At 45.8% G+C, this 12,291-nt stretch overlaps 1 protein-coding gene across 2 annotated transcripts in view; it reads right to left on the bottom strand.

Annotated features, from left to right (window-relative positions):
* Nucleotides 1-419: 419 nt before the first annotated feature.
* Nucleotides 420-12,291, bottom strand: part of plcd1a (phospholipase C, delta 1a) — an 85,418-nt gene continuing 73,546 nt past the window's right edge. For both annotated transcript variants that reach the window (XM_060825205.1, XM_060825203.1), the window contains exons 11-15: nt 8,962-9,078; nt 8,693-8,871; nt 3,724-3,859; nt 2,459-2,608; nt 420-723 (exon numbers count right to left, since the gene is read on the bottom strand). In XM_060825205.1, coding sequence (XP_060681188.1) covers nt 641-723; nt 2,459-2,608; nt 3,724-3,859; nt 8,693-8,871; nt 8,962-9,078 — 665 coding nt within the window. In that variant the 3' untranslated portion in view covers nt 420-640. The remainder of the gene's footprint in view (nt 724-2,458; nt 2,609-3,723; nt 3,860-8,692; nt 8,872-8,961; nt 9,079-12,291) is intronic.

The raw sequence follows: 12,291 nt of genomic DNA, 5'->3' as shown, positions 1-12,291 counted from the left end.
CTTCATTGGGAATGTGACATGCAACATGTCAAGGTGGCTAAGGATGCTATACAAATGCAGCATTTTAGAAAAAGACGTGACAACAATGGGCAGGATGAGTTCTTTTAATAAAATTGATAAAATGGAAGTTGTAGATAGTGTCTTATAAAGAATATCCCAAGCAATCAGGTACCATCGGATGAGTGAATGTAACCCCTCTCTCACCTGTGCCTATAGATCATTGAACTAAAATATGCTAAGAATCTTTTTTAGAAAAAAGGTTAAAAAAGGGACAGAAATCGTATTGGTCAAAACAAGCAGCAGCAGCATCGAAATCTCCCACAGTCCTCTGGAAAGAAACCAGACACTAGGATTGGTTTTGTGCAAACTGCCGCCTGTTCCCTCTCCCCCATTCCAATCCCCATCCCCACCCTCATCATCACGCACCCCCCTCACCTGGTCATGCCCTTCTACGCTTTCCTACTTTCCACCCTCTCATTCACTCCATCCGCCCGATCTCTCGTCGTTTACCACACCTCCCCCCACCCACACCCCCACTCTGCCTTCTCTCTCTCTCCCTCTCTCTCTCACACACCCCCTCGTTGGGCCTGTAGGCTGCAGTCTGGAAGTCAGGGTTTAGATGGAAGCAGATCCTGGCGCTTTACTCAATCATGATGTGGACAAAGAGTGACGCTGAGGGAAGGTGATCCCCGCTCTCTGTTAGGAGGTGAATGTGTCGATAGCCTGTGAACAACAAACAAAATGAGGAAATGGCATCCCTGTCAGCGTCAGAGACAATCAATCATGGCACCCTACCTCATCATAATTACCCCCTCCAGACCCTGTCACACTCTACCCCATCACCGTTACCCCCTGTGGACCCCATCATGCCCCCTCTTTTACCACTGCACCCTCCAGACCTTGTGATGAACCTTCTTACCATTGCCTCCTCTGGACCCCATCGAGTGCACCCCCACCCCATTGCCCCCTCCGGATCCCATCATGCCACCACCCCACCCCCAAACCATTGCCCCCTCCGGAACCCATCATGCCACCACCCCACCCCCCAAACCATTGACCCCTCCAGATCCCATCATGCCGCCACCCCAACCCCAAACCATTGCCCCCTCCGGATCCCATCATGCCACCACCCCACCCCCCAAACCATTGACCCCTCCAGATCCCATCATGCCACCACCCCACCTCCCAAACCATTGACCCCTCCAGATCCCATCATGCCGCCACCCCAACCCCAAACCATTGCCCCCTCCGGAACCCATCATGCCACCACCCCACCCCCCAAACCATTGACCCCTCCAGATCCCATCATGCCGCCACCCCACCCCCAAACCATTGCCCCCTCCAGATCCCATCATGCCATCATCACCCCACCCAATCATAGCACCCTCTGGAGCCCATCAAATGCACCACCCCGCCCTCCCACTCCCACAACCCACTACTGCGACCCCAAAGGGAATTAGTAGAAAAGTAGGAAGGGATGCCGGGCCTTCGGGGGAAAGTTGGAGATCGACTGATCTTTCCAAAGGTACAGAACAGCAATAAGTCAAGTTCCTTTCCTTCTGTCAGAGAGTCATACAGTACAGAAAAGGCCATTCAGCCCATCCACTCTGTACCACCAAATCGTATGCCTGCTTACACTTGTCCCCTATCCTGCCTTGTACATAGTCTTGAATGTTATGACATTGAGTGCTCATCCAAACATTTTGTTTTTCGAAAAAGGCCGAGTTTCCCACCTCAAATTGCATCCCAAGCTGCGGGTTCCTGACCACCCTCTTGTTTAATTCCATGCACGTGAAAATAATTCAACGAGGGAAATTCTTCAGATAGGAGAGTCCCTCCTTGTACTGGAGTCACTCCTATTCTCAGCCCTCAAGTTTGGCTTCTTCTTCAGGGGTAGGAGGGGGCGACAGCCAGCATGGTACTCCAGACTGCCACTATGCCAGTGAGGGATGCCAGATTCTGGATTAGTGGTGCTGGAAGAGCACAGCAGTTCAGGCAGCATCCAAAGTGCAGCGAAATCGACATTGTTTTTACCTCGTTGATTTTAACCCTACTGCGAATCCTCTTGCAAGGATGCCTGCCATGAAGAAGTTTTCCTCCTCTCTCTACAAGAATCTCAGGGAGTCCCTCCCCCACTGCCCCTTCCCCACCCTCCTCTAGCTTATCTCTCCACGCTTCAGGCTCACTGCCTTTATTCCTGATGAAGGGCTTTTGCCCGATTTCGCTGCACTTTGGATGCTGCCTGAACTGCTGTGCTCTTCCAGCACCACTGATCCAGAATCTGGTTTCCAGCATCTGCAGTCATTGTTTTTACCTCAGTGAGGGATGCCAGACAATTCTCACCCTGAACCCGTGGAAACCTGAGGCAGCAGCCGGTGGGGTCAGACTCTCCAGGGAAAGGTAGGAGGGGGCGGCTGTGGTCAGTCTTTCCAAAATAGGGCCCTGCTAGCTACTTTACCTAGTTTCAAGCTCGTGAAGGGTAGTGTAAACTGTCCAATAAAATCATTCTTGGACGACATGTCGTAGTCCTGCACCACAAACCGCACGAAAGCCAGCTCAGGGACAGAAACGTCAAACTGGAAGGTAGTGTTCCACATGGGGCTGAATCCTGAATGGGACAAAAATGGAGAGTTGTTTACAGAGAAATTGGGGGTTTGAATCCCCCCCACTTGTTGGGCCAAAGGGCCCATTTCCACACTGTAGGGATTCTAACTCCATGCGGTCATTAACTGGTCCTTTGATGAAGAGAATCTAACTTTGATTAGATTAGATTCCCTACAGTGTGGAAACAGGCCATTTTACCCAACTAGCCCACACCGATCCTCTGAAGAGTAACCCACCCAGACCCCATTTCCCTCTGATTAATGCACCTAACACTATGGACAATTTCCCATGGCCAATTCACCTCATCTGCACATCTTTGGATTGTGGGAGGAAACCAGAGCACCCAGAGAAAACCTAAGCAGACACAGGGAGAATGTGTAAACTCCACACAGACAGTCGCCCAGGGCTGGAATCGAACCCAGGTCTCTGGTGCTGAGAGGCAGCAGTGCTAATCACTGAGCCACTCCAACCTCTGATCTCAGCTGTGACCCCTCCCCCAACCTCATATTGGCCTGAACTCTTTGAAGGGAATGGCTCAACTGTACAAGACAGTTAGGATGGACAGCCTGTATCTAGCTCTGACTGCACGTTGCTGCATACCAAGAGTCTGTATTTAGACCTGACTGCAAAGTCCTGTAAGTAACAGAGCAGGAGATGGTCATTTAGCCCCTTCTAGCCAGCTACTGCATTCAACAAGATCACTAACATGACTGTGGTCTCAACTTCACTTTTCAATCTCCCTCTAATGAACTATGAATGTATTTAAGGTTGAGTTAGACAAAGACCCAGCCTCTCATCTCTCAGGAGAGAACATGCTCGGAAAAGAACCTTCTCATCCAACTTAATGGGAGATCCACTATTCATAAACCTATGCCCCACAGATCTCGCCTTTTCCACAAGAGGAAACATCCACTTTCAAGTTCCCACAGGATAGTTTAAGTTTCAGGAAGATCACCCTCATTCTTTTAAGCCCCAATTAGTCTCGGCCCAAACTATTCTTTCAAGAGAAGCCCTTCATCTGAGATTTGAGTAGAGTGATCCTCTCGGAATTGCTTCTAATGTAATTACAGGGTCTGGACATAATGCTGTAGAGGTGAGGTGGTTCATAATGTAACTTACCATTGTTGGAGATGTGTTCTGTTTCTTTTGAATCACAATCTTCACTAACACCAAAAACCTCCACCACCACCAGAGGGTCGACAACTGACTTGAGCTTCAGCCTGTTCGACTTTGGAAGCTGCTGGGCAGAGATAACCTGAAGGAAACAAGGAATTTTTCTATCAACCTGGGTCTGGAAATCAAGTAAATTGGTGAATGTTGGAACACTTACAACTTTGTTCTAAGTTTTGTGGCAACTCTGGAAGTAGTGGGTGTTGATATTCAGTGCATTCCCCCCAGTGAGGTATGACAACATCGTTCTTTCTGAGACAAATCTCAGCAAAGGAAACTAGGAGGGTCTAGGGATAGGTTGGGAAAAATACAGCGAAAAGTTCCAATGCAGACAGGCGGTGGTTAATATCTAAAGATATACTACATGGTCTACAACGGATACACATTCCTCCAAGCTGAAAATGTGTTGCTGGTTAAAGCACAGCAGGTTAGGCAGCATCCAAGGAACAGGAAATTCGACGTTTCGGGCCAGAGCCCTTCATCAGGGCCGAAACGTCGATTCTCCTGTTCCTTGGATGCTGCCTAACCTGCTGCGCTTTTCCAGCAACACATTTTCAGCTCTGATCTCCAGCATCTGCAGACCTCACTTTTTACACATTCCTCCAAGGCAGAAACACCCAAAGAGATAAGATCCATCACCATAGGTACTCTTACAAGTTTCATTAGATCAAAGGAAATGACTTAAGGATGACAGAGTAAGTGGCAAATCGGAGACTGGGAACCCAGCCAATGAGGACTAAGAAACTGTTGAAGAAAGGAAAAAGCAGCAAGTTTGTGAGGAACATAAAAGTGGATTGTAAAAGAACGAAGGGATAGGAGTAGAATTAGGCCATTTGGTCCACCAAGTCTGCTCCATCATTCAATATGCTTCTCAAACCTATTCCTGCCTTCCCCCTATAACCCTTGATCCCCTTACTAATGAAGGGCCTCTCTCACTCTCTTTGCCTCAGAGGATTAGGGAGGCCATGAGCTCCGCAGGTTAACCATTCTCTGGCTGAAGAAAGTTCTTCTCACCTTAGTGCTAAAGGTGGTCCCTTTGAGTCGGAGACCTTGGACCCTAGTTTCTCCCACCAGTGCAAACATCTTCTCCATGTCCACTCTATCCAGGCCCCTGATTCAGTCTGATTGAACTTTACACAACACTATCAGAGGTGGCAAACCAGCTACCACTGCTGCCTCACAGCGCCCGAGACCCAGGTTTAATTCCACCCTCAGGCAATTGTGCAAACTCTGCACAAACATTCTCCCCGTGTCTGCGTGGGTTTCCTCCGGGTGCTCTGGTTTCCTCCCACAACCCAAAGACGTGCAAATTAGGTGGATTGGCCATGCTAAGCTGCCCACAGAGTCTGGGGACATGCAGGTTAGATGGATTAGCCATGGCTGAAAATGTGTTGCTGGTTAAAGCACAGCAGGTTAGGCAGCATCCAAGGAACAGGAAATTCGACGTTTCGGGCCAGAGCCCTTCATCAGGATGGATTAGCCATGGGAATTGCACAGTTACAGGGATAGGGTTAGTCTGGGTGAAATGCTCTTCGGAGTGTTGCTATGGACTTGTTGGACCAAATGGCTGGTTTTCATACTGTAGGGAATCTATGATCCCCCTCATCCTTCTAAATTCCATACAGTACACACTCAATAAAAGTCATTTTACAGTTTGAGAAAAGGGAACAAATAGCTAAAACAAATGCCCACATTACAGAGGAGGAAGTGCTGGATGTCTTAAAACGCATAAAGGTGGATAAATCCCCAGGACCTGATCAGGTGTACCCTAGAACTCTGTGGGAAGCTAGAGAAGTGATTGCTTGGCCCTTTGAAATATTTGTATCATCAATAGTCACAGGTGAGGTGCCAGACGACTGGAGGTTGGCTAACCTGGTGCCACTGTTTAAGAAAGGTGGCAAGGACAAGCCAGGGAACGATAGACCAGTGAGCCGGACATCAGTGGTGGGCAAGTTGTTGGAGGGAATTCTGAGGGACAGGATGTACATGTATTTGGAAAGGCAACAAGAGATTAGGGATAGTCAACATGGCTTTGTGCGTGGGAAATCATGTCTCTCAAACTTGATTTAAGCTCTTAAAGGAGCTCTTTAAAGAAGTAACAAAGAGGATTGATGAGGGCAGAGCAATGGATCTGATCTACATGGAGTCGATAGTGTGGTGCTGGAAAAGCACAGGTCAAGCAGCATTTGAGGAACAGGAACATCGATATTTCGGGCAAACGCCCTTCATCAGGGATGATCTATTTGGACTTCAGTAAGGATTCATCAAAGGTTCCCCACGGGTGACTGGTTAGCAAGGTTAGATCTCATGAAATACATGGAGACTAGCCATTTGGATTCAGAACTGGCTTGAAGGAGGAAGACTGAAGGTGGTGGTGGGGGATTGCTTTTCAGACTAGAGGTCTGTGACCAGTAGTATGCCATAAGGATCGGTGCTGGGTCCACTGGTTTTTTTCATTTATATAAATGATTTGGATGTGAACATAGGAGGTATAGTTAATAACATAACATCAAAATTGGAGGTATAGTGGACAGCAAAGGGTATCTCAGATTACAACGGGATCTTGATCAGATGGGCCAATGGGCTGAGGAGTGGCAGATGGAGTTTAATTCAGATAAATGTGAGGTGGTGCATTTTGGGAAAGCAAACCTTAGCAGGACTTATACACTTAATGGTAAGGTCCTAGGGAGTGCTGCTGAACAAAGAGACCTTGGAGTGCAGGTTCATAGCTCCTTGAAAGTGGAGTAGCAGGCAGATAGGATAGTGAAGGCGGTGTTTGGTATGCTTTCCTTTATCGGTCAGAGTATTTAGTACAGGAGTTGGGAGGTCATGTTACGGCTGTACAGGACATTGGTCAGGCCACTTTTGGAATATCGCGTGCAATTCTGGTCTCCTTCCTATCGGAAGGTGATTATGAAACTTGAAAGGGTTCAGAAAAGATTTACAAGAACGTAGCCAAGGTTGGAGCTATAGGGAGGGGGCATGACCTTATAAAAATCATGAAGGGCATGGACAAGATAAACAGACAAGGTCTTTTCCCTGGGGTGGGGGAGTCCAGAACTAAAGGTCCCTTTTACATCTTTCCTTCTCACCCTGAACCTAAGGGGCAACTCTTCATGCAGAGGGTGGTGCATTTATGGAATGAGCTGCCAGAGGAAGTGGTGGAGGCTGGTACAATGACATTTAAGAGACATCTGGATGGGTATATGAATTGGATGGGTTTAGAGGGATATGGGCTAAATGCTGGCAAATGGGACTCGATTAGGTTAGGATACCTGGCCTACATGGACGAGTTGGACCGAAGGGTCTGTTTCTATGCTGTATATCTCTATGACTCTAAATGTGAGCCTGTCACTGGTGAACAAGAGAATTGGTAAATGGTGGAGAAGCTAAACTGCTACGGAAAATAGGGAAAATCTTCAAAAGTGATGGCAGGTTGTTACCAGTTGGGTACACAACTGCTCATAACCTACACGAACAATTTGGGTTTGGGATGAACTGCATTATTTCCAGATTTGCCGATAACATCAAACTGGGTGAGAATGCAAGTTGTGAAGAGAATGCAAGGAGATTTTCAGAGGACTATGACAGGCTGCATTAATGGGCTACAGTTATGGTAAGTGGATATAATGCAAATTAGTGTGGGATTATTCATACAGGTAGTTTTTAAAAAAAAACACAAAAGGCAGGTTAATTCTCAAACTGAGAGCAGCTGGGAAGTGCAGGTGTCCAAAGGGATTCGGACGTCTTTGTTCACGAGTCTCAAAGCTAGCATGCAGGTACAGCAACCAACTAGGAGTGCAAACGTGTGACGGGCTTCATCTCATGGGGATCTGAGTACAGGGGTAAAGATGTCCTCCTGCAACTGCACAGGGCCTGACTGAGGTTGCATACAGTTTTGGGCTCCTTTTCTAAAGGAGGTATTTGCTTGCTGTGCACGTGATGCAAGTGAGGTTCACCAGATTAATCCCTGGGAAGCAGGAATTTTTCTTTTTTAAAAAAAAAGAGAGATTGGGGCGACGGAGTCTATATTCCCTACAGTTTAAAGAGAGAGGTGACTCACTAAGACTTACAGAATTCTGACAGAACTTGAAAGAGCCAATGTAGACGCGACGTTTCCCTCTCGCTGGTGAGTCTAAAACCACGGGATCTAATCTCAGGCTAAAGAACAGGTCGGAAATTTCTTAATCTTAGAGACAATATCGAGCAAACCCAAGAGGGAAAAAAAAGATGTTTGGCGGCTAATGACATTAAGGCATATGGGTCAGAGGTCACGTCAGTCAACGAATGGTCAGATTCCATCCTCCTTTTTGCAGGTTTCCTCAGGGAATCAGCAGGAAGGCCAACGTTCGGCCGTGATGTACAGAACAGTGGAGCAGCCTCAAGGGGGCTGAATGGTCTACTCCGGCTTTTATTTTTACGTTTTCTTTGTCCTTTCATGGGATATAGACATCACCGGCAAGATTAATAATTGTTGTCCATCCCCAGTGGCCCTTGAACTGCGTGGGCTGCTAAGCCACTACACAGGTCAGTTAAGAGTCAACCATATTATGGTGAGTGTGGAGTCACATACAGGGCAGAACAAGTAAGGGCATCAGTGAACCAGGTGGGCTTTTATTGACAACTTGGTGGTTTTACAGCCACCACGACCAAGGTCAATCCTCAGTTGCCCAAGCCATGCCTTTGGATTGTTAGCCTAGAAGCACAAACATTCCTAAAAAAGCATATGGCCAGTGATTGTTTTTGTCTATTAAACTAGCTGCCATCCAGCCTGCTCCTTTGGCCATCAGTCCTGTCTGTTGAGGCAAAGTGAGAAACTACTTGCTAACTCCCTGGCAAGACCCTAGGCCTAAATTCCACAAGCTCAAGAGGGAAAAGCAAAAGCTTGAGGGAGGTGAATAAAGTTGCAGTCTCTCACCATCACATGGAGCTTCTTCTTATTTAGCCAGGAACCCTTCTGAATGTTCTTTGAATCAAAGCCAGCCTTCTTTTCTCTCAAATATTTTGGCTTCAGATTGTAACCAGCAAAACCGTTGTCCAGAAACCTCCCCTGGTTGATGTCCATCTCCTGCCCTGGAGTCTGGAAATTTAGAGCCACTACAGAGAAAGAGGTTTTGGGGATACATTGTTACTCACTGACATCCTTTTCATCGTATGTAATGACCATGCTAGATTGAGGTGACTCACCAATCGGACAGCCCGCGTTCCACATGTCAACAGGATTGTAGTTGGAGGAATCTGTTCTCAGTCCTGCTGGGTAAATCCTGCTCAGCTGCCGGGTGTTCAGTTCAATAAATGGCTTGGCTGTGGGGAAATACAGCTGATTAATATGAAACTTCATCCCTCAGAGTAACATCTTCTGCAAAACCACTTGCAGCTGCTTCATCAGTCCAACCCAACAATGTCAGCCTCAACTCAGTGGTTACTGAGCCGGAGTTTGAGTCAGATTGCTCTGGATTTGAGTCCCACTCCAGGGACCTGAGCATTCAGTCCAGCTTGTTACTCCAGTGCAATAGTAAGAGAGAGCTGCATTGTTGGAAGTTCCCTCTCTACTGTGATGTCAAACCAAGGCCCAGTGTTTTTATGCAGTAACTAAGAGATAAGGGTAATGTGGTTGATGTGGTATACATGAATGTCCAAAAAGCATTACAAAGTACATATGTAGATAACAGGCTTGACAGTAAAGTTAGACACCACTGAATAAAAAGGGAGATGTTATTACAGTTCCAAATCAGTGAAGTACAATAGACATTAATACTTTTATTGATAGCAGGTTTATTCGTAGAATGAAGCATTACATAACACCTGCTTTTTGCTGAGCAACCAGCAGTCACTCTTTTGTAAGTGCTCTAGGTATTTAAATAAACAGCATCTTGCCTCTGTTTATATGAGCAAACAGTTAGAACACCATTATGAGACAGGAGTGACATGATATAAAATTGTCTGGCTGACATGGAAATGACAGTAATCCTAACCATTGTGTGTTTTGGATTGGAGAGAAGGGCTTGTGGTCAGGTTTCCTAGACATCTGTTTTAAAACTCTACCTTCCTAATGAACTGGACCTAGGGTGTAAATGGCACAATTTTGAAATTTACGAACAACAGGCGTTTATAACCTGTGAAGAGTACAGGCTGGTGAAGTGGGCAGACAAAGTGGCAGGTGATGCTTTAATACAGTGAAGTATGAAACCATTCATTTTGGCTGGAAGAAGCAGGGGAGGTGATAACAAAGACTATGACACTAAAATGGAACAGAGGTGGATATAGAGTCTGTACACAAATCCTCGACAGGGCAGGACAGATTGAAAGTGGTTAACGGAGATATGTGAAATTCTCAGCTTTATAAATATTGGAATAGAGAACTAAAAAAGACTTAAAATTAGAGTGGTGCTGGAAAAGCACAGCAGGTCAAGCAGCATCTGAGGAGAAGGAAAATCGACATATCGGGCAAAAGTCCTTCATCAGAAATGAGGCCTTGTGAAGGGCCTTTGCCTGAAACATTGATTTTCCTGCTCCTTGGATGCTGCCCGACCTGGTGTGCTTTGCCAGCACCACTCTACAATCTCCAGCACACACTTCGGCTGAACTAAAAAAGGCTGTTACACTGACCCTTTATAAAGCTCTCTGTTAGCTTCAAGTGCTGCACTGTGTCCAATCCTGGGAGCCAAACTTGGAAGGATGGATCTAGCCTTACCAAAGGCTGCAGAAATGGTCCCAAGGATGAGGAACCTCAGTTATGATGGAAGATTGGAGGAGTTGGGGTTATTTTTCTTTTTAAAAATATAAGGAAGGTTGAGCCCAAAATGCTCCAAATCATAAGGGCTATAAAAAGGAGCAGATAGATGGAAACCATGGACGAGAACCAGAGGGCACAGAATGGCAAAAAAGAAAGATCGGAAGGGACAGGTAGTTTTTTTTTAAACATGCAGTGGATGGTTAGGATCTGGAATGCATGACCAGGAATTGTGATGGAGCGAGTTCAATCAAAGCATTCAATAGGGAATTAAATAATTAATTGAAGGGAAAATTTGCAGAGCTACAAAGAGGCACAGGAATGGAACGAGCTTTTGCTGAGAACAGGCAGGGACAGAAGCCAATGGCCTCTTTCTGTTTTGCACTTATTTTACGATTCTATGTATGCCCTCTCCAATGGGTGTAGAAGACCCCAGGGTCACTAATTTTTTTTTTTAAAAAAACAGAAGATTTCCCAATGGCCTGGCCAAATTTCAATCAAATGGGCAGATTATTTAGTTATTATTTCATTGCTATTTAAAGGTGTTTACTCTCTATGGACTTTATTTTCACAAACCACTGAGGACACACAGAAGTCATGAAAGGATCTACGTAATTGCAAGTCCTTTCTGTTACCATGTCTTATGATGAGGTCACATGCCAATCTATGTTGGATGAGCACTAACAAAGACAGATCTGAAATTTTCAGATGACCAGCATCGAGTGACACACTATCAATGGATGCCCTCTAAGCTGTTTAGAATTTAGAAGAATACGGTGTGCTCTTGATCAAGTGTATAAGCATTCTGAAAGTGCCTGACAGGGTAGATGTTGAGGAGTTGTTTCTGATGCCTTGGGGATCAAGCTGATGGGGACTCAGTGCCAGAATAAGTGGAAGGGGGTGACACAGTAGCAATATTACTGGACTTCTTATCCAGAGGCCTAAGGTAATCCCAAAATGGCAGTGGTGAAATTTAAATTGACTAAAAGCTAGTCTAGTTGCAATTGTTGTAAATACTAAATTAATAATGTCCTTTAGGAAAGAAAATCTGGCCTACACGTGATTCCAGTCCCACAGCCTGGTGGGTGACTCTTAACTGCCCTCTGGAACAAAAACTACTCAGTTCAAGGGTAACCAGGGATGGGCTAGAAATGTTGGGCTGGTTAGTGACACCCACATTCCATGAAAGAATAAACAATGAGGGTGCAGCTTGTTGTGACTAACAAGAGGAGAAATTTCTTCACCTGGTATAGTGTGTCATGGCTTGCTTGCACCATATCTGATTATGCTAGTCTTATCATAAATCCTTGCACAATTCTTAATTGTTTGAGACTGTGGACAGAGCTGGAGAGTCTAGTAACCAACTTTACAGGAGAGTGATGAGGAGGTGTCGGTCTTGGACAGGGTGGACAAAAGTTTAAAAAATCATTCAACGCCAGGTTATATGCCGAAAACTAGCACTTCCAAAATAAACCTGTCGGACTATAACCTGGTGTTGAGAGATTTTTAACTTTACAGAGTGAGTAGAACTCACTTTGAAGATCGCGCAAAAAAAACAAGAGAAACTTCTGTAAAGCTTATTTACAGAGCTTTAAACATCTATATCATTTGGATTTGGAGCTAGAGAGTCATCTTTGTATTACTCCAAGGTGAAACAGAGTCAAAACGTGTGGCATTGGACAAGCACAGCAGGTCAGGTGATGTTTTGGGCATAAACCCTCCATCAGTAAGGTGCAGTAGGGTTAGCGTTAGACAGCGCCACACTTTTTGACGCTGATTCTCCA

The sequence above is a fragment of the Hemiscyllium ocellatum genome, chromosome 5, assembly GCF_020745735.1.
Source record: "Hemiscyllium ocellatum isolate sHemOce1 chromosome 5, sHemOce1.pat.X.cur, whole genome shotgun sequence".
NCBI lineage: Eukaryota > Metazoa > Chordata > Chondrichthyes > Orectolobiformes > Hemiscylliidae > Hemiscyllium > Hemiscyllium ocellatum.
This window is presented reverse-complemented; position numbering and strand designations above follow the sequence as displayed.